The following is a 26,551-nucleotide window of genomic DNA, read 5'->3' as shown; positions in this document are numbered from 1 at the left end:
ACACCACGACAACGCTTATTATTTGTTTACAAACATGGGAGTGGTTAGCTGGCACACCACGACAACACTTCTCATGTAATGCTATTGCTACATCTAGAGCTGAGATTTGGAATTTTTTTTTTTTGCAAAAAAAAAAAAAAAAAAAAAATAGTTGCTGACATACTTGAAGGTGACATAAGTATGTCAGCAACTTTATTCTTTGCAGAAAACAACAAATCTCACTTCTGGATGTAGCATTGAGCGAGAAGCGTCTCTGTAGCGCAGTGATGGTTGGATAAACAGAGGCTGCATCATGGAATTTGATGCCTTATTTGGTATTGACCGCTCACGTAAGACTTGGATTGCTACTTAAAAGTAGGGCTTGACATCTTGGCAATTTCATAAGAAGGCTGCATTGAACCCGGTAAACATGGTAAACTGACGTCAGAGCAGCCGCTAAAATGCTAACACTTGCAAGCCAAAAAGACCTGTCTACGATTCGATAGTCAGTCAAAGAAATTATTCTTTCGCCCTTCCTTTCTTTGTCTCTCTCTCTCTCTCGCATTCTTGTTCACTTTTTCTCTTATTCTCTCCCTCTCGTTTTCTTTCTCTCACTTTCTCCCTCTCTCCCACTCCCTCCCTTTCTCTGTCTGTCTCTCTCTTTCCCTTTCTGTCACGATCTTATTCTGTTTTCTTTCTTTCCCTTCCTCTTTTTCCCCCTCTACAATTCGATAGTCAAAAGAAATTGTTCTTTCACTCTTCCTTTCTTTGGTTCTCTCTCTCTCTCTCTCTCTCTCTCTCTCTCTTGCACTCTTGTTCACTTTTTCTCTCTTGTTCTCTTCCTCTTTATCTCTCGTTTTCTCCTTCTCCCACTTTTTCCTTCTCTCTCTTTCTCTTCTCTTATTTTCTTCTCTTCCACTTTCTCCCTGTCTGTCTATCCCCTTCTCTCTCTTTCCCTTTCTGTCACTATCTTATTCTGTTTTCTTTCTTTCCCTTTCTCTTTTTCCCCTCCCCCCTCTTCTCTCTCTCTCTCTCTCTCTCTCTCTCTCTCGCTTTCCTTTTTCGCTCTCTTTGAGAGTAGTGGGGGGAGGAGGAATTTTGATAGTGGTCATAGCTAGGCGATTATCGAATTATGTATTATTACATTTGTTCCCTGGTGAATTGCCCTACCCCCTTAATTAATCTTAAATAAAATTCTGTTTTCTAACATCACAGAACAACCAGTATTGTAACTGAACAGATTTACGTAGGGGGTGGGATGTCTGACAATATGTATAAAAAAAATGAAAGCGTAATTTTTTTTTTTTTTTTTTTTTAGATCACAATATTTATTTATTTTACATGAAATAGTACATTACAATATTTGTTATAATAGTATTTATTGACAGTATTTATTTTATATGAAATAATATTTTACAGTATTTATCAATATTTATTTATATGAATCATTATTTATTTACGTGAATTAATATTTATTTTCATGAATTAATATTTATTTTCATGAATTAATATTTATATGAATCAATATTTATTTATATGAATTAATATTTATTTACAATGTTTATATGAATTAATATTTTACTATATTTATTAATATTTATTTACAAATATTTATTTACATGAATTAATATTTATTTACAATATTTATATGAATTAATATTCATTTACAAGAATTAATATTTATTTACAATATTCATTTACAAGAATTAATATTTATTTACAATATTTATTTATATGAATTAATATTTATTTATATGAATTAATATTTATTTACAATATTTATTAATATTAATTAATATTTATTTACAATATTTATTTACAATATTTATTTATGAATTAATATTTATTTACAATATTTATTAATATGAATTAATATTTATTTACAATATTTATTTACATGAATTAATATTTATTTACAATATTTATTAATATGAATTAATATTTATTTATATGAATTAATATTTATTTACAATATTTATTAATATTAATTAATATTTATTTACAATATTTATTTACATGAATTAATATTTATTTACAATATTTATTTATATGAATTAATATTTATTTATATGAATTAATATTTATTTACAATATTTATTAATATTAATTAATATTTATTTACAATATTTATTTACAATATTTATTTATGAATTAATATTTATTTACAATATTTATTAATATGAATTAATATTTATTTACAATATTTATTTATATGAATTAATATTTATTTACATGAATTAATATTTTACAATATTTATTAATATGAATTAATATTTATTTACAATATTTATTTATATGAATTAATATTTATTTTATGAATTAATATTTATTTACAATATTATATGAGTTAATATTTATTTACAATATTTATTGTATAATAATTAGTGCTTACAATATTTATTTTTCATGGAAATGTATTTATTTCCAATAGTTGTTTTTCATGAAATAAATATTTTATAATTATTAATTTTGTATTAATGCATAATTCATAAAATATAATCCTTTATTTTAACAAATATCACAGAAAATCAGTTCATTAAAAGTTACGATTTTTATGCATATTCTTCTCGGGTTTTGATTAATGTTCGAGTGAATTAAACTTCTCTTTTGTAATGCCGGCGAAAACACATTATCTTTAGAACCACGAGCGAATCTAATTTGATTATAAGCACAACGATCATGAATAATGTTTATTGGTCGATCCAGATGTTTAGCAATGTTTTGATATTTTCTGTTAGGTCACCTCTATGAAAAGTTGACCTGAAAAATGAAAAACAACAAATGAAGTTATATATACAGTTCTGGATTTTTTAGATGAGGTATGAATGTTTGTATTGTTTTGATTGTTCGGATAATTATTCTCATCTTGGGTGCTATTAACACAACTTTTCGGTTGATGAAACCTACAGCCTTCATCAGGTGTAAACTCCATTTTTTTTTTTTTTCAACTAATGAAAAGGGGGTTAGCTCTGCATTGCAAGAAATCAGACTATGGGTTCGAGGGTGTGTCGGTACATTATTATAAAAAAAATGGTCAATTTCCGGGTGTCACTAGGGTACTTAAGATTTTCTTAGGATTCAATTTTTAACTTTATCCTTCTGTTAATTCTCACTATTAGTAAAAAAAAGTTTTTTATGAGACCGTAGTTAGACATTTTACATGTGTTTTCGTTTCCTAGAAAATACAGTGCAGTTATATATAGTTTATTAATTAATTCATCTATAATATAAATCTCACCTGTCTGTTTAAATGTATGTATGTATGTATGTATGTCTTGCAAAAACTTTCGACAGGCGACAAATTTTCATGAGATCGGTATCGTTTTGAAGCTCAACCATTCGGGCGACAAATATCGAAAAAATTGGATGAAAACATCAATTCCTTCAACCTCAACTGGGCACTTTTCTACTGGGAGGGGTCGCTTTTTTCGTTGATATTTTCAAAAGTCATCCCCCTTCTTTTTGATTGACTCGCCTTTTTAAAACCTTCATCACTTCTGGTTGTACGATGTGTGCAACAGCAAAGATATCACTTTTTTTTTCACTTCTTTTCCTCCTTCACGATATGGTACTACCACTTTTTTTTTTTTTTTTGCTCAACGCACCTCCAAGCACCCAGGCAACGCCGGACATCCAAGCTAGTTTTATATAAATTAGGAGTCTATTGTTAGGATTGGTTTCCCCAATATCCTCAGTGTTAAAAAATCTTTTTATAAAGACATCCTGTGTATTAGTCGCTAGTATTTTTTATTTATTTATTTTTTATTTTAAAAAATTTTTTTATTTTACAAAGGAGTCACCTCTTATCAAGGCCTGGTGACCACTCAAGGATAATGGTTAATGAGTGTACCGTAGTCAATGAGACAATATTGTAGTAATCGTTAGTAGTAGAAATTTGGTAAATTGGATTACTTAAGGTGACAGCTCATCAAGAATTTGTTTATGTTGGACTTGAAGACCACTAGATTGTAGTCAGCTCGAAAGCAGGCAAACGGAACAGTTCCATAGGCGTGCAGTTCTAAGAAAGAAGCTTTGTTCATGGAATCTACGTTAAGGTTTAGGCACAGATAAAGAGTATGTAGCAATTGCAGCTACATGACACATATGCAAATGAGCGAGCCAATTTGCAAAGTGACGTCACAGCAGAGGAAGAGAAGGAAAAAGAGACAAAAAGAACACCTGGACAAAAAGCAACAGGAACGCACGTGGGTGATAGAGGACTTGAAACAAACCGACGTGTGGTAACGTGGAAGACTTTAAAGCATGTGTTAGACATGGCAGAGTAAGAGACTTTAAAACAATATGCAATGCATTGTTTGAAAGTACCAATAATAAGTGCCTTCTGTTAAAAACTGGAAAAAAAAACAGTCAAATTTCTTTTTGTTTGTTTTTTTTGCGATTGTCTCAGACACAACGTGTTGGGTCTGAGTGTTAAAATATAATAGCTATATTACACGAGTGCTTACAGGAAGGACCACGTGAAGGTTGCCAACATCAATAAATGAAAGCGTTTTTGTGTTACAGAGTGGATTCGAACTTGGCACATCTAGGTTATCAGTCTGTCATTAACCACTTAACCACTGTCACTTCCCTACAGTTTATCAAAAGGCTTTAACAATGTGGAAATATACCAGGTGTTGTAAAAGTTCTTCGTGAATAATTGTGAGTACAGTCCCACACTAATATCAAACTGCACACTTATTGTCTCTATAGACACACAACGGTCTTTATCCATGAAATTCTTTATTTGGCCAATCAACTCTGGTGTTCTAACATCCTTACTCCTTGCACACCTCATCATCCCTCACAGACTCCCTGCTTTCCTTGAATCTCTTATGCCACTCAAAAAGTGATGTTCGATTCATGCAAGATGGTCTATAAGCAGTCTGGAGTATTCTGCACAGAATTTTATTGCATATCATTCTTCTAAAGTATCCTTATATCCAGATTGTATTTTTGAAATTCACCAGCTTTGACAATCAGCCTTTAGTAGGGTGTATTCCAATTCCTGCTGTAGCTGTTCATTTGCACCTGAAGTCATAAAAATTGTTCACTGTCAATTCCCTATAGTTTATCAAACGGCTTTAACAAATGCGGGATTATATCGGGTGTTGTAAAAAAAGTGATTTTTAAAATTTTTTATAAATTAAATCTTGCTCCTGTACTATATTACTAGAGTCTTTTGTGACATCGGAATTCACAATATTTCAGAGATATACCCCTTTTGTCAAGTGTTTATATTTCAGTAAAATCCCTTCACGGCGTATTAAGGTTATATGTGAAAATAAATGTTTCTTTTCTGTTTCTTATGTTATACATTAGTACATTAGGGGTCATTCCGAGTTAAAAGTTTTTTTGTACTGCACCCATCTGAACAAGAGAAAAACATGATTAAAATGTGTATGTCTCGTGTAAATAACTGATGAAGAATATGAAGTATGGCTGGCTCAGCTCAGTGGTTACACACCAATGAAACTCCATGACATTTCCTGAAACCTAAGTTGCACCAAATGAAGGTCATGCTGACTGTTTGGTGGTCTGTGACCGGTCTCATCCATTATAGTTTTTTGAAAGCAGGCGAAACCATTACGGCAGAGAAGTTCTGTTAACAAATGGATGAAATGCATCAGAAACTTCGACAACAACACTCAGCATTAGTCAACAGAAAAGGCCCAATTCTCCTCTACAACAATGCCCAGCCAAACATTACTAAACCGATCCAGCAGAAGCTGGGCTATGAAACTCTACCTCATCCGCCATACTCTCCAGACCTCTCATCTACTGACTACCACTTCTTCAAGCATCTCAACAACTTTCTGCATCAGAAATGCTTGAAAAACCTAAGCGATATCAAAAACGCCTTCAGTGACTTCATCTCTACCAGAACACCACATTTTTACTTTACTGGCATAAATACACGTTTTTTTTTTGCGTTGGCAAAAGTGTGTTGACTCTGATGGTGCTTATTTTGATCAATAAATTTTTGTTTGAACCGAGATATGTTCATCTGAATTTAAAAGTAAAAACCACAAGAACTTTCTTGTCAACCTGATAAATAAATAAAACAGACGCATGCGTCTCTGTGTGTGTACAAAATTTAGCCACTAAACTCTTCTTTCTTAGAACTGCACGCCTGTGGAACTCTGTTCCCCGTCTGCCTGCTTCCCTCCGGACTACAACTTGGATGTCTTCAAGTCCAATGTTAACAAATTCCTAATGAACCGCCCCCTTAATTAAACACTTCATCAAATCTCCACACTAACGTAATGTATTTGCAATAACCCTTATCCCTGAGTGGCTTCCGGGCCTTGATAAGTGGTGATCTCTGTTTGAAAAAAAAAACAAAAAAAAAAAAAAACTCTTAAACTACTGGTCACATAACGCTAAGAGGGAATAGTAATCATACACAAAGGATGGTTTATAACGAGTAAAATCTTTGTTTGGATGGATGAACAGAAATATGTTGGCGAGTTAAATTGCAAAAATGTTTATTTCCGCTTGCCAACATGTTTATATTTCTTTCTGTGCATGCCCAAATTCAATTCATTTCTTCAAGTCGTTTGATATTAAATATTCCTTACCTATCTCTCAATCTCTACATCAGTAGGAAGTGTGGCTGGAGAACTAAATGTTTTGGTTTCGATTCTAGCTGATGGCACCCAAGTCATTTTTTTAAAAACTTTTGAAATCACTACTGCATATTAGGTACAATATAATATTCAATAGAGTTGGCTCTGTAATGATAAATACGAAATCTGTATAAAGTAAAATATATTTAAATGTATTTTACTATCTGACCTTGCCAGGTGCCCCCTTCCAGTATTAACAAAAAAATATTAATAGTTCTATGGAAATGAAACAGGTCTGTAAAATGTACTGCAGTTTTGATATTTTGAAAGAATTGATTAAGATAAATAAAATATGGAATCTTGGAATATAGCTCTATTGTTATCTATAAATATAAAAGCGAAAATGTATGTATGTATGTGTGTTCGCTTTTTCTGTATGTCTACAAAAGGCTTCTTTCAGAGAAGCGGTCGCTCGCTTCACAACTTTTTATATCACATATAAATCGTAATATCTCACAGTTAACAAAGAAGCTCGCCTGTCTATTTAATTTGCTCGATTTCGGGAAGATAAATATTCAACATTTGTCGCTCGCCGCATGTGGGTTAGTCTTTTTCCTATAACATCTTGGGAAAATAAAAATCCCGCAGTCAAACTTGACCTCATTAACTCATTAAAATGGGCACCTGCCAAATCCAAGTAATTAAATAAATTCAAACGTGTTTCCGTTAGCATCTCGCTGTGGGGTAATCGTTAACGTCGCACGTGTTTTTGTTTTTTTTTCACACTTTAATTTACAACTTTGCCTCAACGGTTCGGGTTCGATCCTCATACTTACTTTTTTTTTTTTAACCAAAGAGTTTTCACACACACCTCCAAACACCCGGGCAACGCCGGATACCCCTCGCTAGTCTATATATATATAAGCGAAAATATGTGTGTGTATGTATGTTTGCTTTTTGTGTATGTCTGAGAAAGATTTTTTTTCCGAGAAGTGATCGGTCGGCTCACTCCTTCTTAAAACTTTTTATATCATGCCTAAATGATAATATCTACGAGTTAACAATGGGGGTCGCCTGTCTATTTAATTTGCCCGACTTTGAATAGCTAAATATTCCACAATTTTCGATCGCCACACGTGGATTGGGCTTTTTCATCTAATAAAAGTGAAATGAAGTGGAACGTCCAAAAGCAATCAGCTTTGATCAATGCGGAGTTTCTCCTTATATCAGACAATTGCTATTCAATTTGGAAAATCCCCTTTAAATGGGGAGCTGGTTTACTCTTCCCCCCCCCATCATCTTGGGGAAGCCAAAACTGCCCCACATTGAAACAAAGTAAACAAACCCCAAAAACTGCCCTGCAGTAAATAAAAAAAATGCCATGTCATTGTAACGCTCCCGCGATGACCTCATTAAGCGGCCATCTGTCAAACCTCTTTGACTTGACTCACTTTTTAACCCTTAACTTAACACACTTATCCATTCCTCTCCCCTCGTGGCCGAGATGGTTAGATGGCTGTTTTTTTTTCCCCCTTTCATTTCCACCTTCGCGTCAAGGCTTTGGCGTTCAATCCTACCTTCCTAAAAACTTCTTTTTCTCTTTTACAACGTTTTTTTTTTTTTTTTAACACACAGACCTCCAAATACCCGGGCAACGCCGGGTACCGCCCGCTAGTCTATAATAAAAATCTCACCTGTCTGTTTAAATGCATGTATGTTTGCATGTCTGCCTAAAACTTTTGGCCCTGTCGGTGGGGCATTAGAATATGCCGACTGCCCCCCTGCAGAGGGTAAAAATCCCTCAATGGGGGTCCTGGATATGACCTTAAACTATATCCAATGGCGAGGCCCCAGCTTGCGGGCTCTGGGGAGTGTGGAGCCACCCTTTAATTGCCATTGCTACCAGGTCCACTCTGACCCAGAGTGGTAGTACCTGTTAGGGTCCCAACTATGGGTTGAATAGAAACTGACTTGCAAAAAACAAATATACTCTATTAAAAAAATTTTCTTCAAAATCACCGGATTCGGCATTAAATAACCTGAAAAGGGTTGATATGTCGTAAAACAATCAACCAACCAACCAGCCTAAAACTTTCGACAGATGCGACGGATTTTCACAAGATCGGTATCGTTTTCAAGCTCAACCCTTCGGACGACAAATATCGGAAAATTGGCTAAAAACATTAATTCCTTCACCCTCAACTGGGTACTTTTCTACAAGGAGGAATCACTTTTTCGCTGATATTTTCGAAAGTCATCCTCTCTTTTTGATTAACTAGCCTTAATTTAAACCTTTGCCACTTCCAGTTTGGTGATGGACGCAACTGCAAAGAAGTCACGTCTTTTTTTTCACTTTCTTTTCCTTCGCGGTTTGGGTTTGAGTCTGCCTACCTGCCTGCCTACTACCACTTTTTTTTTTTTTTGCTCAACACACACCTCCAAGCACCTGGGCACCCATGCTAATTTTCATATAAATACAAAAAAATGTCTGTTCTAAATTTATTTCCAAATTCTAGTTCATAATAAAATCAAATCTGAATTCATAATACACACAAAAAAATAAAAATGAAGGTATGAAATGTATCGCTTTTTATGAGAAGTGATGAGTTATTTCACATGGGTTGGTGGAATTATGTAGGAGTTTCTGAATAAACAACTTTCATTGTTTCCTTTGTAACTTATCCACTCTTGAGCAATCAACAGAAAAGCAGTGTTGATGAAAAGCACGGTTCACTAAGTTGTGCAAGACAGTAGATTTAAAAATCTTTTTTTCATTGGAAAAATACATTTTTAATGAAAACTAGTTTCCAACCACTTTTAATCCGGGTGACTCTTCGCAAAATAAATGGCAAAATGAAATCTTTGGATAATTGGAAAATTTGGTGCCAATGTGTCTGTCAGTGATTTTAAGTTGATTTTTGATCTGTATTTTTCTTGCCCTATTTCATAAATTTAAATATTTAACCCTAACTGGCAGGGGCGCCTGGCATTGCCCTAACATAAACTATACTTAAACATGATATTTTAATTTATGCAGATTTCTTATTTATTATTATAGTCCATTCTCTATTGATTATTATATTGTACCCAATATATAGTAGTGATTTCAAGTGTGTGTGTGTGTGTGTGTATATATATATATATATATATATTAAGTAATGTGATTTATAATTTAAAATTTAAAAATTTAAAAAAATTTTTAAATTTAAAAATCAAATTTTAATTAAATTAAAAATCAGTTTCATAAGAAGGAACAACAACAAAATCAATTATCTGTACGATCGTTTCGGAAATCCGTGCTTTTTATTGTGGTATACATGAAGTTATGTAGAACAATTATATATAGTTTTTTGGTAAGCAAGGTCTCCTCATCAGCAAATTTAGGAGGGTTTTTATTGAATTTAAAAGACACCATAAATAAACCTAACATTAAAAGTAAGGCAGATGAATCTGAAAAAATTGAAATAAAAGGTTTGGATTTAAAATTTATAAGAAAATTAATATGGGTTAGAGATAGAAATAAGTAGAGAAAAATATATATTTTTGAATTTACATAATAAATTTGATTTAAAAATATATAGAGATAGTTACTTTTTAATTTTTCTTTTTTTGAAATCAGGAACTGTTCTAATCTCCTTTAAATTATATATATATATATATATATATATATATATATATATATATATATTACCTTTGTGCCAGCAGCTAGAACCGAAACCCAAACATATAGCACTTGTTGGGCTAAGAATGAACTAACGTTAACGTAAAAAATGTATATTTATTTACACATGCATACAAAAGAACTTTGGGTTGACTTATGCCTGCCAAATTCCAATTTCCTTCAATTTTGACCACTTAATGGCTATTTTTACCAGCTGAAAAATGCATTAAAAAAAACGGTCCACAAAAAATTCAATCATTTGATCTGCCTTGAGATACAGTTTGAAAAACTGGAAACAGACAGAAAGATAGACAGACAGACATAATGAGTTTTATAAGGGGAAAATGCAAATAAATATGATATTTTAATTTTTTTCCAGATTTCGTATATATTATTATAGTCGTGATTTCAAAAAAAAAGAAAAAAGTATTTGGGTGCCATCAGCTAGAATCGAAACCAAAAGCAAAACTATAGCATTTAAAGCTGGTGATGTTCCCACTCTACCAACGTGTCATGCATATGAACTGATTAAAAAATAAACTAAGATGTACAAAATGTTTAACAACTTTTTAATTTTGACCCGTTAAAGAAATCCCACAGTTAACTTTTACTGCGAGGTAGTTTTTCTTGGGGTCATTGACCCAACTTTGGTTGGTTTTGTTTCCCCACTACCCATAAAAAGGGTATTGTCCAAATTGAATAGCAATTGTCTGATATAAGGGGGTTCCCCCCCGCATTGATCAAAGCTTTATTGCTTTCTGGATTTTCCCGGCACGAAAGCCGAGGAACCGTTCCCGTTTCAACTTAGTTTCACGTTATTTATACGAAAAAGCCAAACCAACATGAGAGGTGCTGAAATAGCAAGAATTTTGTAAGAGTCGATATAGATAAATCTAGATGCGAATCCTAGATATTACGTTCTAGACGGTATATAAAAAGTTCTAAAAAGTAGTAACCCTACGGAGAATCCCCCGCCAAAAAAGCCTTTGCCGGACATACAAAACATATTTTATCTTTTATATAGATTTAATCCTGACGAGTAATTTCCTTTTGGTGATATTTAGAAAAAATTGGCGGAGTTTTTATACTCATTGTCGCATTTATTTCTGATCAGTGTTTAAAAATAATTCAGTGTATATTTGAATATAATAAGTCTAACATGTTCCGATATAAATAGAGTTTGAATAAAAAACCCAAAAAACTTGTATTTATTCATTTAGAAGTAATAGTATTTATTTATAATATTTCTAGCCTGGGTGCCCGGCATTGATCTGGTGTTTGGAGGTGTGTGTTGAGCAAAAAAAAAAAAAAATGGGTGGGGGCTAGTAGGCAGGCAGAGGTGTTAAAAAAAAAAAGAAAGAAGAATGGTGGTAGCATGGGGAGGGAATGTTTTTTTTTAGTTTTTTTTATAAGGTGGTCACCACTTATCAAGGCCCAGAAGCCACTCAAGGATAAGGGTTATTGTAAGTACACTACGTTAGTGTGGATATTTAGAGTGTCTACTTAAGGGGGGCGATTCATCAGGAATTTGTTTACGTTAGACTTGAAGGCATCCAAGTTGTAGTCAGGAGTGAAGCAGGCAGACGGAACAGAGTTCCACAGGCGTGCAGTTCTAACAACAGTAGGCAGCCAGGGTGGAGAGGGGTGTTAAAACAAAAATGAAAAGTGGTAGTAGGCAGACAGACTCGAACTCGTGACACAAAGGCGGAAAAAAGTGAAAGAAAATCTGACGTCTTAGCCGATGTCTCCATGACGTGACCAGAAGTCAAAAGCGTTGAAATTAACCAAAGTCAATCCAATGGTGACGATGACTTGCTAAAATGTTGGCGAAAAAAATCGACCCCCTCCTTGTACAAAACGGCTGAGTTTAGGGTGAAGGAATTAATATTTTTGGCCAATTTTTTATATTTGTTGTCTGAGACATCAACTCTTCAAAATGATACCGATTTTGTCAGGATCCGTCGCCTCTGTCGAAAGTTTTTGCGAGACATACATAATACATACATTTAAACAGACAGGTGAGATTTATACTATAGATTTATTCAGAACTAGTGGGGATGCCCGACGTTGCCCAGGTGTTGGTAGGTGTGTCTGTTGGGGGAGGGTAACAAAAAAAACGTTTTGGTAGGTAGGTAGGATCGAACCATTGGATAGCAATTGTCTGATATAAGGGGGTTGTTTCCCCTGCATTGATCAAAGCTTTAGGGTCGGGAAATCTGTCTTCGCTTCATATTAGTTTTGCTTTTATACGAAAAAGCCGAACACACACAAGGAGAGCCGAAATAGCAAAAATTTTGTAAGAGTCGATATAAATAAATCTAGACGCAACGCGCATTTGCAAATCGTAGATATTACAATGGACACGGTATATAAAAAGTTCTAAAAAGTAGTAACCCCACGGAGAATCTTGAAAAAAGCTTTTGCCGAACATACAAAAAATGTGCACGCACATTTTGCCTTTTATATATACAGATGAAATAAGCCAATTATTGGTCTTTATTTTTTATTTGATTTCATGAATTTAAATATTTAATCCTGATAAGTAATTTCTTTTTGATTATATTTAGAAAAAAATTGGCAGAGTTTTCATTCCTTTTATCACATTTACTTCTGATCAAAGATTAAAGAATTTATTAAGAGATATTTTATCTTATACACAGGTTATCGATCGTATTTCAAGTGATTTCATTGCTCTGAATTGCAGAAAAGAGAATGTACACAAACAATGTCAATGATCGTGATTTCCTGTTTTAACCAATGAAATAAAATTGGTTAAAATAATTGGAATTTTGAAAGGTATCGGAATCAGAAATTGGGGATCAACCATGACACTAACATGAAACAACTTTACAAATTAAGTGAGAACTGACTGAAATCATGGAATCTTTATCATCACCATTTTCACTTAAATCTCTATTTTACATTTTGGCATGTGTTGGACGGTTTCAACAAATTGATTTCCAAAGTAACATACGACGTGCCTTAAATAAGTCTCCAGACTTTTTGTATGGCCGCTTTTATTGATAGTACACACATGAAACTTTAGTCCCCTTCAAAGTAATCTTCTCCGGCTGCAATGCACTTGTTGTACCGTTCCCATAACTTTTGGAAGGCCCCATGGAAGTTCTCTTGTGTGAGCGTGTCAGTAACCCTTTCATCTTAATTGTCTTATAACGACAACCTCTAAGGTTTACCATAGAATAATCAAAAGTGACAGGGAGCAAGGTCTAAACTATAACGAGGGTGAGGGTCTTGATGCCCATCTTGGTGATGCCAACGTCTTTCTTTCTGATCTTCTCTGAGCACCCTTTGGACAAACTTTGAGGAAATCTTTCACATCTTCAGTTTCTCGTAAATAATTGTGTGTGCAGTTCCCACACTGACATCAAACTGTGCACTTATTGTCTCTATAGACACACGACGGTCCTTATCCATGAAATTCTTTATTTGGCCAATCAACTCCGGTGTTTTGGCTTCCTTACTTCTCCCACACCTCTCATCATCCCTCACAGACTCCCTGTTTTCCTTGAATCTCTTATGCCACATAAAACACTGATGCTCGATTCATGCGTTTGGTACAAATAAATTTCAGTCTATTTCTGGCTTGTCCATAAAGTTTTAGTCATGAATGTTCAACAGTCCTTGTTTTTATAACTGTTCAAAACACACCTCGATACAACATACAAAATTGTTAGTGACTCTGAAACACTACTCTCTTAGCACTGCCTTGATTTTTGCTGTTATGCCCTCTTTGGTTTAGGAATAATCCAGGGATATTTTTTGAGAGATTATTTTGAAATAACCTCATAAATAAAAATCAGGGGCATGGTTCTAAAACCCATTCAGGATTATGTCTACTGATGAGATGATTACCAAAGTGTACCCGTACATCATTGTATGGCTATAAAACATATCACTAAGCACACACACTCATTCTCACATGATGCAGATACACCACAGCATTTTATCACAATTAACTGTTGTTACTAAAGCTGCCAAATGTTGGTCTTTTTTTTTTCTAATACCTGTATTCCAATTTGATTAATGATATGAATTACAGTAGAATCCCGGGATATGGCATTAATCCATTCCAGGATTGGTGAAATTGCCATATGGCAAGGCCTAAGCAAAATTAAAACAATTAAAGTAGAACCCCGGGATACAATATTAAAAATTAATAACTAAATACAGTACATTTTACAATACACACGTATATAATCAAATAACATTATAAATAACACTGTAAAGCGGGGTAAATACCATAACCAGGGGCTGGAAAAATATCGTATTCCACATCATAACCTGAAAAAAAAAACGTACCACAGGGCTACCGTATCCCAGGGTTCTACTTTATTGTAATAGTTGGGACAATAGCGTAGGAATCGTTTGTGGTGGGGGAAAAAAAAAGGAACTTAAATGACTGAAAACTTGCTCATTCATTTCTTTAACATAAATAATTTATTTGAAGAAAAAGTTTCATTTTTGGGGTACTTATGCAGTATAAGGACCATGCTATCGTCTGAATCATTCGGGCAATTTATAGAAAATATCTGAATGGGCTGAAACGCGGAGTGCCTTAACCCTAATACAAAAATCATAAAGAAAATATTTTTAAAAAAATGTAATATTATTTTGCTTTGAAAAAAAAAAAAAAATCACAAAAAGAAATAAAAATCATTAAAAAACTTTTTGTTATCAGTTGTTATTCAAGAAATATTTATTTATAAAACTTGTAATAAATGTTGCTTTTCTTGATTTTAATTTAAATTTTTTTAAAAGTTTTTTTTATTTATTATTATTTTTTTTTATTGCATTTTCACCCCAAACAAGGCACAGTGCCACTTTGATGTAGGAGTCTACTATTAGGGACATAATTTTCAGGGATACTATGTAAGGACTTAAGCAACAAGATGTCTATTTACATTACACTTGAACTGCATGTCAGTACAGTTAAAGAAGCAGGGACCTGAATGGGAATTCCAAAGTCTGGCAGTCTGAGAGAAGAAACTATTAGAGTAGAAGGCTTCCTAGCATCTGGGGGATCTCTACTGTGTAGGGGTGGGATTTTGCTGCTTGTCAGGTTTGTCGGGTATTTACGTCGAGGGGGATACAAGAACTTGTAGTTCGTCGGAGCATCTACCACTAAAATACTTGTAAATACAGGCAGAAGGATGCAACATTTTGTCGATGGGGCAGAGATTCAAGCTTAACTGACAGTGCAGGACCTATTAGGTTAGCAACTCTCTTTTGAACCCTTTCTAAGAGTGAAAGACTTGTAGCAAATGCACCAGGAATACTCCATGCATGGACGAATGGTGGCCTTGTAGAGGTACAGGATACTCTCAGGTGTGAGTAACTTTCTAGCACGGTAGAGAGAAATCAGTTTCTTTGCAGCAGTCTTGGCAATGTCCTCTATGTATCTGTTCTAATTCATGCTCCTTGTGAACGTTAACCCGAAGAATTTGAACAAAGTACTTTCAGGTAATATCATGGCTATTAGTGGTTGAGAAGGTTTCTTGTAGTTATTAATGGAAAGAAGCTTAGTCTTGGAAGCATTGAATGTTAGCATCCATTTTTTTATACCATTCCACTAGTGACTGGAAATCTTCCTCTAGAGTTTCTGCCATTGCCTTGGATATGTGTTTATTTGTTTTCCCCTCGTGTATGTTATAGTGTGGTGTTGTCAGCAAATATAACCATCTTGGAGACAATTATCAGGGAGGTCATTTATGAATATCAGGAATAACAAAGGTTCAAGGATTGACCTCTGAGGCATACTCACATTTATATCCTATTGTTTTGATATACAACCATCAAGGACAACACGGATCCTTATCTGTCCAGTAATACTATATGATCAGATTTTCATGAAACCGATATCATGCCATACCTTGTCAAAGGCCTTAAATATATCTAGGACTACTGCCATAGCCTCCCTTACCTTATCCAGTGCATGGTATATACGTTCAGAGATTACAGTTAGGATATCTGCAATAGAACAGGCTTGCCTAAATCCATACTGTTGGTCGGACAGAAGTTTAGCATCTGTATAGTGGTGTAGTAGAGCTTGATTAATTAAGAACTCAGAAACTTTCATTTGGTACCTTTCGGCATTTTCCATAAACCACCCGAACAATTCCGGTGATAGTATGATCCTTATGCTACATAAGTACCATTATTGGCTTTCTTAAATTTTTAATACCTCAAAAGTGCCAATAGTATTTTATTAACCATATCACGTAAGCCAGATGTGGCACAAGAAAAAAAAAAACATACTGAGCTCCAATCTATGGTCCGTCCCCATAAAACGTCCATCACAAATACTCACCTAGCTAAAACAACCACCAGCAACTTTCTTGACTTCTATCTGTGCCTAAAACTAAAGAAAATTCCATAAGTAGAGTTTCTTTCCTAGAACTGTCTGTCTGTGGAACTTAGCACTGCGTGTCTGCTTCCTGGCTGACTATAACATGATCGTCTTTAGTCTAATGCTAATAAATTCCTTATACGGCATAATCACGTTGACACACCAGTTCCCACTTGATCACCAAAGTTAAGCAACGTTGAACCTGGTCAGTACTAAATGGGTGACCATTTGGGACTTCCAGGTGCTGTATGTGCTCTCTGCTTATCTCGGCATTGTTTCCAGTCGTCCTGGTTTTCTCCTTGCCACTGGACCCAAACAGTGCCGATTCAGGAGAAGTGTGGTTAGAGATTGCGCAACCCTTGCCTCATAATTACACGCGCAACTGGCCCTACAGGGGGTATCCTTTGTCTTTAGAGACAGAATGGAGGCATCGAATAAATTCCTATTAAACTGTCTATTTAGATAATCTAACCCGCGCAAGTTTTACCGTGACTGATCTCATCTCATCATCTACCTAACACTTAACTCTGGCCTCTGGGCCTTGATAAGTAGTGACCCTTCAAGTAAAAAAAAAAAAAAATACATCCATGACTATTACCTTAGTGGATTTATATCCTTATGTTCATATCTTTAACAAAAAAATGATGATAAAAAAGTGTCTTATTATATGGTTGAAATATTTCTCATTCATTAAATTAAAAATTTCAAAGAAATAAAAATATATTGTTTGGCTTTCTTAAATTTCTAATATCAGTTTTATATTTTCAGGTGGAAATGCTATTTTAAAAGCTCTGACTGTTGGAGTTGCCAATAAAGATATTTCTAGAATGGCACTACCCAGAATTCTCCTTAGAAAATGGTCAAAAAGTTGGAGAACTGGAAGGACCGTCTTCATCGATTTTCAGCGCAACTCTACTGTTCTACAGAAAAAAATACATAGCTGTGACCAATACACGAAACTTGCTTCCCATCAGAAAAAATATGTTTCTTTGTTTCCTCTGGAGTATAAACAACTAGAGACATCTTCAATCTTTAAAAATGTTCGAAAATGTTCTTCTTCTGCTCTGTATATCAACCGAACTGAGGTCAACCGGACACCTGTGGTTAATGTGGACCTCAGTTTGATGAAACGGCTTCATGATGTCACAGAACTTCAAGAGAATTTGTCAGCCAGGAAAAAGGAAATGAATGTTTTGCAGTTGGTAAGGATCTATATCTATACTCCTATAAATTTTTTTTGCATGTATTGATATTCATATTACCCCCCCCCACCCCCCACCACCCCTCACCCCTTATTTTTTTTTTATTTATTTAAAAAGAAAATACAACTTAGTTATATATGGGTTGTGGAATTGCATTCATCTGCAAAAGATCTAGCTAATTTGAATATTCTTTTAAACATTCATTTTCATTAATTCCCTATTAGTTTTTTCAGTTTTCTTATGAGATGATCATCTTCAGTTAACTATTACGTGTAATTATATTAACGCAGATATTCTACATGATTTATACTTGTGTAATATTTGCATGAAAAGGTTATAGTTAACACAAACTTCTTTCTATATATATTTATGTATGCATATATATATATATATATATATATATTTGTTTAAAAAATTTTGCCTACCAAACTCTGTCAGTTTTTGGTCTACAGACATGAACCTTAATATATAGGGTATTCGAACCCATGCAAAACTTTATATTTGGGTTTTAGCCTGGAAAAATTGGTGCAAAATGGAATTTGTGAGGTGATGGTCGAACAACAGCATTACGAATATGCATGTGTAACATAATAGCTATTGGTTCGTGTTTTAATTTTTAGCCTTGCAGAAAATATCTTCATAGCTCATGCATTAATGTCAAAGAAAAAAGTAAATCGTTAGTTAAACGTTTTGGTTTCGATTTTTAGTGGTGGCACACAAGTCATAATTTTAACTTTGTACATCATTACTATATATTGGGTCCAATATGATATAATAAATACGAAATCTGAATTAAACGAAATACTATATTTAAGTGTATTTTACGATCGGACAATGCCGGGCAGCCTGCTAGTATATCTATAAAAGTGAGAATGTGTGTGTGTGTGTGTGTGTGTGAGAGGATACTCCTCAACCTATATACTCAACAGATTTTTAAACTACAGACTTGAAATTTGGTATATAGGTTATTCAGATATGTGTAAAACCTTTTAGTAAGTTTTTATCTGGAAAAAAGGGCTTCTAAGGGGTCAAAACTGAAAAATTGGTTCATGGGTGTGATCAAATTTGTATCTGTTTTTCAACTGTTTCATGACTGCGTATGCGCGGTTGAGAAATATGGCAGCTTCTTTATGTTAAGAATAAGATTTTTTTTTAAAACATTTTGTAAATTTTGTGTCGAGCTAGTTTAATGGTTATCGTACTTGACCGATTGTCTTAGGGTTTGGGTTTCGATTTCAGTTGGAGTATTTTTTTTTATTTTTTTACATACAAGACGTGAACTGTTTAGAAAAAAAATAATCTTTGCATGCACCTGTCTCAGTTTCTGTATGAATTAAAAAAATTTATGCATATTTTATGACTGGACACACTGGGCGACCTGCTGGTATGTATGTATATTTTATATTTGATTCTGATGTGCATGGTAAAATGTCTTGCCTAACTGTGAACTATTTTGATTTTCTTTTCTCATTCTTATGCTTCATCTCAGTGAAAACCATGGGTTCAATCCTTGGTCCAGGCACATTAAAAATTTATAAATTGATACTCAATGCCTCTTGCTAAACATTCAGCATTATAAACAGGAATATCAAGAGCAAGTGGAGTAATCCTAAGAATGGAGTGGCGCTGTCCCCTATATCTTGGTGTAGCGACTAATGAAGAGGAAACATTTGGGCCACTCTCAACTATAGTTGGTCACTTGGCTTTCTTTTTTTAGCTGTTTGTGAAGATGATTTTGAAAGTGTTAAATTCTTGTAGACAATTTTCATTTCTTTTAGAATATTTCAGATATTTATGGTTCCTGACAAAGGAGGAATTGGACCTAGTAATTCACTCCCGTTCGTTTATCTGTTCTTTTCTCAATTACTGTGCCTTGGATTTAAAAAAGATTTTGCACAAACATTAGTCATGGTAAAAATAAATTTTTGCCAGAACAGATTTTTCTGGATAACTCTGGTTGCCTCCCTGGTGGCTATTGTAGGAGTAATATTGGCCCCAAATCGTTTGTCCATTTGTTTGCACTTTTCTCAACAACCATGTTTTGGATTTTTTTTTTAAATTTTGCACAAACATTAGTCATGGTGAAAGTAAATTTTTCACTCATTGAGGAGGACCCTGCATGCTCGGCTTGTTTATTTAGCCTTGATGTGCATGGTAAAGTTTCTTACCTAACTGAACTTTTTTTGATTTTATACTTTATCTCGTAGAAATCCATGGAGTCTATTCTTGGTCAAGTCATACCACCAAAGACTCAAAAAATAGTACTTGATACCTCTGTGTGCTAAATATTCAGCATTATTAGGATCAAGAGAAAGTGGAGATTTTGAATTGAAAGACATGTTAATTTTAGAGTTTCTGATGGGTAGCTAATTTGTATAAGTTCTGAGATGAGAAATAGTTTTCGGTGGGTAGCTTATCTGTATAAGTCTTTAACTTTAAAAGTTTGCAGACAAAGAGCAAAGATCTTTCTCTGGTAGTAGTATAAATGTGACATGACGTGTCCCTTGCTCAACAACTTGCCGACCTCATTGTTGTTTCTATATTCTCTTTCATCTTCTTTTTTGGCTGTATCATCGGCCCCCATGCACTGGCAGCTGTCATGGGATGGGGGTGGGGAGCATATAGGTTCACAAATGTAAAAATAAAACAAAACAACTCTAAAGGAAAACATAAACATTTACATATATATTGGTCAGACTCTGGGTATGTGTGTGACACCATTGTGGGAAATTACCCTGTAAATGCTAAGGTTCACATCTACAGGGTATAATAAAATTGTCACACTAGAAAAGATGACATGATTCCATTTTTGTTTGATGAAAACTAGTTTTCTTTTATTGTTGCATAGCATCTACTAGTTAGCCAGTTGTGTATAAATTCCAAGAGCAATAGAAGCCTTCTATCATGTTTGAAAGTGACACAATGTTCAATGTGTGAGATCAGAGATGCACTGCTGTACAACTCATGCTCTATATCAATCCAAGTTATGACAACAGGACCATTGCCGACACTCTCAAAATGCATTGCTGGATTGCCACGAATAACAGGGACGTCCCCAGGGTGATGACAATAAAGTTTCTAGCCACGGTTATGGTCTTTAGTGTTGTTTCAAGTGAGTGCCACATCATGCCACCTCACACTTTCGAAATCGGCTTGAAAGTCAACACCAAAGTGTACCTGGATGTGTTGAAGAGTATGGTGATCCCCTGGTGCAATCAGGTGGCCGTTGGCAGACCCTGGGTGTGGCAACAGGATGGCACCAGCGCACAAGTCTAAAGAGACTCAGGCTTGGCTTCAAAAGTAGTGCCACAACTTTGTACCTTTCTCTCACTAGCCCCCACTCCCGCCCCAGCTGAACCCACTGGACTACTTCGTTTTGTCATAAGCCGAGAACATCACCAACTTGACATTCCGTATACCAAAGTCAACCTCATTGCCACCATCTGCTGGGTATTCACCGAGCTTCCACCGATGAAGTGGTGATTGAGGCTGAAAGCAACTACATTGAATAAATGTCAGCTCTACCACATAATGACGTCACCTGAATTGATTTTTTTTTATAACAGTTTTGAAATAAAGTTGTAGTGTTGTTTTCTTCAGGGCAACAATTTTATCGTTCCACCCAGTACTGTCGAGGCCGTGTCTATCTGGCGGTTGATCAATTCATTTCTCTCCGAGTCATGGTCTGTATTCAATTGGGCATGGGAATTTCTTGAGTTGATCTACTTTCCTAGGGACACGGGTCAGCTATTTAACAATTTTCCCTGAGATCCCACTAGTTTGTTATAATTACAATCCACTCTCTTCTAAAGAGTAATATGTATTTATTTGTAGATATTTATTGACTCCATCACACAAATGTTGGCCTAACAAAGGAAGAATGTAAACCTATTTCCATAATCAGACGTTTTTTTTTTTTCTTTCTTTCCTTTTTGGATCTCTCTATATTAATTTGTACTTTTTCTCTCTCTTTTTTTTTTTTTTTTTTTTAACTTTTCAGTGTAAGACATTTTTCATTGTTTCTTATTTTTTTAAGTGAGTAATAATTATTCTCTTTCATTTTTAACCGTTAATGTCTTCGATATTTTTAACATCAGGCATTAATTTTTAATGCACCCCCTACCCCTACTCAAATAATTAAGGGAAGGAAATAAGAAAAAGTAAAATCATAGATAGTGATTTTTTTTTAGGTATCAGAAATAACATGCTTTTCAACTTGCAATAGTTCAGTCCCTAATTTTCCTAATGCAATAATAAAACAAGTGAAGCATACATGGTCCCCTGTGAGTGCACAGTGAACAAGGCATAAAAAAATGACTAAGTTCAGCATTACCCCCCCCCCCCCATCATTTAGCCCCAAAAGTCCCCAGGGGATGTCCAATTCTGGTGAAAATGAACAAACAGTGCAGTTTTAGGCCTTAACATATGTAAATTTGAATTCTGCGCCATGTAAAAAAAAAAAAAGAAATGATTAAGTCCATCATTTGCACTTCTCCCTATTTAGCTCCAAAAGTCCCCAAGGCCTTAAAATATTTCAATTTGAGTTCAACACTCTGCAAAACCGGTAAATAGACATACACAGAAAATTTTGGACAAATATGGTAAAATAGTCCCAAAAAATGGAGTGTTTTTATTAGCCCTAAAAGAGCCCCTGAGGCACACCCAAGAGTTATCACGAAGTATAGACAAACAAAATTATATAGAAATCAGTTAGTTACAACTTTTCATAAAGTTTTATAACAATTCAAAGCATCAATTATTTTTAATAAGCACAAAAGTGTCAATTTTAGCCATTTTAACCCAATAGGAACCTCTAAGAGGGAAACCAGAGTTTTTCCGGGAAATTCGTTCTGTTACTTTTTTTTACTCATATCATGTTTAATGTTTGTGCAAAATTAAAAAAAATTCCAAGGTGTAGTTATTTAGAAAAGTGCAGACAGAAGAACGGACGGGGTGACCAAAAAGCATTATATAAATTTACATTGGAAAGCAAATGGCAGGTTGGACAACCATTCTGTCTGAAATTAATTTTGTTAGAAATCTTTCAGTCTAAATAAAAGTCAATGATATAAATAATATATGAAAAATTAAATTACTGACACAATTTGATATGAATATTAATGTGAACACTGGCAGAACATACGTTTTAATTATTTTTGGCAGGGTGTATACTAGTTTGAGACAAAATTCAGAATTTTAATTACACTAAAAAAATATCTTCAACAAAAGAGAACGCTTTCTATCTTCTCTCTTTCAATTTTCTCTCTTCTCCTTAGAACTTGTCAAGATTTTTCTCCAAAAATCCATGACCTTTTTTTTATTTTTTATTTATTTATTTTTTTTTTGTGCAAAATATTCAAAAATGTTTTGCAATAGCGATATTTTTTAATTTTTATTTTTAAAAGCAAAACCTCCATGTAAGTTATCTGTTTATTTCAAAAGAACTAAAAACTTTTTAAAATTTTGCTTTATTTACAACTAGCATGGGTGCCCGGCGTTGCCCGGGTGTTTGGAGGTGTATGCTAAGCAAAAAAAAAAAAAGCGGTCAATTTTTTTAACTTTGACCCCTATTATGACCCCTTAACATTTATTGTTTTAGGCTCAAATCGTTATTAAGTTAGATCCATGTCCAAGGAACCTATATCTAAAATTTCAAGTGTTTAGACCCAAAATTGTCGGAGTTTGGTAGAGTTCTCAAAGGTCAAATCGTTGAACTTTGACCCCTTAACAGCCAAATTTCTTGCCAAAAACCGATCAGATTTTCCCAAATCTCAGTACCCTGAATAATGAATTTCGAAGTTATTGCGTAGGGAAATGTACAGACACACAGACACGTTCACTTTTATAGATATATAGATTTTAAGTGTTGATCTTTAAAGATAAAGTTCAGTTTTAGAAAAATGAGAAATTATATTTTTGTTTTGTGGCCATTGACCGAGAAACAATATTTATGGAAAATACAAATTTCAAACCAATTTGGGGATGTCTTCAGTAGAATGGACCCCTAGAGTAAATGTTGTATTGTGGTGAATGAGATGTCTAGTTAAGAGTGGGATATATATATATATATATTTTTTTATTTTTGGCCAAGAATAACTCACGATTCTCATTTTCTCCACACTTTTGATGGCCTTGTGTCAAATGTGAATTTTTATATTTTATGCAAACAATTCAAAGTGTAGTATCTGTTCTCTTCTCTTTTGTTGTAAAGAGATCCTCCTAGATTAAGGTTGTTTTAATTTTGTTCCAATTCATAATAGTGTCCCTTTTTAGGGAACTGGATTTTCGAGCATTAAAAACTGACCTTGTCTAATATTGCCCTTCTAAGGAGGCACTATATATAATAATGGAAAAAAAATGTAGCTTTTAATTTCTTTCTTTAGATTATGACACTAATTCCGCTCATGAAGCTTAATAACAATTTAACTGGAGGACAAAGAACCATTCATTATATGTGAATGCAGTTTTTATGCTTTTTTTTAATCAATTTTATACAAATCATAATTCAATGATTCATTTTTTATTTTATGCATTCAAGAGATTTTGTTCATCACTTGAATTTTAAAAAAGCATTTTCATTGCATACTACTTGTTGAATGAATTGAGGTTGTCTTATTTTTCATTGTGTATAAATTTTTCAATATCTGTTAACCGGTCTGTCAAGTTTAAGTTTAGAATAACATTTTTGTTTGGATTACTTGGACTATTGTTCTTATCTTGAGTGTTATTCTCGCAAACATTTCGTCTGATGTAACGTCCACTCCCCCTTTTTTTATTTGCTCTCTTTTTTTTTGCTCTCTTTTTTTGCTCTCTTTTTTTTTTGCTCTCTTTTTTTTTTTTGCTCTCTCTTTTTTTGCTCTCTCTTTTTTTTGCTCTCTTTTTTTTGCTCTCTCTTTTTTTGCTCTCTCTTTTTTTGCTCTCTTTTTTTTGCTCTCTCTTTTTTTGCTCTCTCTTTTTTTGCTCTTTTTTTTTATTTTTGCTCTTTTTTTTTATTTTTGCTCTTTTTTTTTATTTTTGCTCTCTTTTTATTTTTGCTCTTTTTTTTTATTTTTGCTCTATTTTATTTTTATTTTATTTTTACTCTTTTTTAAAAACCTTTTTATCTCCAAATAAGGCATGGGATCATATCTAATGGAGGATTGTAAGGAATTGAGCAGCAAGATGTCGTGAAAGACTTTTGTTTAAAGAATGTGTAAACTGTAATCCCTTTGGCTTATTTGGAAAACATTTAAGACCAGCATTTTAATGATTAATGATTTTAATGATTAAGAGCTGATTCTAAAAAAGACTCAGTTTACTCCCGAACAACGCTGTGGAGGGACAGCTAGTAGTCATCTTTAACCAATCAACAGACTAAAAGATACTAACAAGTGTTGAAGTGGTCGATGCTGGTTGATTGGTTTTACAAGTGAGAAAGAAAAGACAAAAATAGATAACCAAGAAGGAAAAATAAACTTGTGTGTGCAGCAAAATATAAAAGGTGACATTTAATTTGAAGAAATAAATAGAAAAATAATGCATATGAATTGACAGGAAACATGAGGGATTGTTACTTTAGGATGGTGGTGATAGTTTATGATTTATTATAATTAAGTTCATCATTTGAATTTAAAAAGCATTTTCATTGCTAACTGCTTGTTGAATGAATTGATGTCTTATTTTTCATTGTGTACAAATATTTCAATATCCATTAACCGGTCTGTCATGTTTAACTTTAGAATAACTTTTTTGTTCTTATCTTGAGTGTTATTCTCTCAAACATTTCGGCTGATGTAACATCCAACCTTTCCTTTCTTTTTTTCCTTTTCTTTTTTTTTCCTTTTCTTTTCTTTTTTTTCCTTTTCTTTTTTTTCCTTTTCTTTTTTCCTCTTCTTTTTTCCTTTCTTTCTTTTTTTCCTTTTTTCCTCTTCTTTTTTTCCTTTTTTCCTCTTCTTTTTTTCCTTTTTTCCTTTTTTCCTCTTCTTTTTTTCCTTTTTTCCTCTTTTTTCCTCTGTTTTCCTTTTCTTCTTTCTTTCCTTTTCTTCTTTCTTTCCTTTTCTTCTTTCTTTCCTTTTCTTCTTTTTTCCCTTTTCTTCTTTTTTTCCTTTCCTTTTCTTCTTTCCTTTTCTTCTTTTTTTCCTTTCCTTTTCTTCTTTTTTCCCTTTCCTTTTCTTCTTTCCTTTTCTTCTTTCCTTTTCTTCTTTCCTTTTCTTCTTTCCTTTTCTTCTTTCCTTTTCTTTTTTCCTTTTCTTCTTTTTTCCTTTTCTTCTTTTTTCCTTTTCTTCTTTTTTCCTTTTCTTCTTTTTTCCTTTTCTTCTTTTTTCCTTTTCTTCTTTTTTCCTTTTCTTCTTTTCTCCTTTTCTTTTCTCCTTTTCTTTTCTCCTTTTCTTTTTCCCTTTTCTTTTTCCTTTTCTTTTTTCCCTTTTTCCCTATTTTAATTTTTCCCTTTTTTCTTTTTCCCTTTTTTCTTTTTCCCTTTTTTCTTTTTCCCTTTTTTCTTTTTTCCTTTTTTCTTTTTTCTTTTTCCTTTTTCCTTTTTTCTTTTTCTTTTCTTTTTCATTTTCTTATTTTTTACTTTCTTTTTCTTTTCTTCTTTTCTCTTTTTTCCTTTTTTCTTTTCCTTTATCTTTTCTTTTCTTTTTTGTCTTTTTCTTTTTTTTTTCTTTTTCTTTTAACTCTTTTTTAAATTGCCACCTGAATATAAGTGACTACTACTAAATATCATGTCTATCAAAGCACTGTAGGGAATTGAGCAGCAAGATGTCTGTTCACATTACATTTAATCTTTTGCAAG

At 33.5% G+C, this 26,551-nt stretch overlaps 1 protein-coding gene across 7 annotated transcripts in view; it reads left to right on the top strand.

The window, feature by feature from the left end:
• The window catches only part of LOC145285901 (serine--tRNA synthetase-like protein Slimp), a 378,960-nt gene that overhangs the window by 67,810 nt on the left and 284,599 nt on the right, over positions 1-26,551 (top strand). For 3 of the 7 annotated variants that reach the window (XM_080134372.1, XM_080134370.1, XM_080134371.1), the window contains exon 2: positions 17,345-17,778. In XM_080134372.1, the coding sequence (XP_079990498.1) occupies positions 17,404-17,778 (375 nt within the window). In that variant the 5' untranslated portion in view covers positions 17,345-17,403. Of the gene's footprint in view, positions 1-159; positions 485-17,344; positions 17,779-26,551 lie in introns of those variants that run through there. The other 4 variants (XM_080134368.1, XM_080134369.1, XM_080134373.1 and 1 more) reach the window with 4 other exon arrangements.

Source organism: Euprymna scolopes, chromosome 10, assembly GCF_053919585.1.
Source record: "Euprymna scolopes isolate OS-2025 chromosome 10, ASM5391958v1, whole genome shotgun sequence".
Lineage (NCBI taxonomy): Eukaryota > Metazoa > Mollusca > Cephalopoda > Sepiida > Sepiolidae > Euprymna > Euprymna scolopes.
The sequence above is the reverse complement of the archived record's forward strand: the minus strand, read 5'-3'. Positions and strand labels throughout refer to the sequence as shown.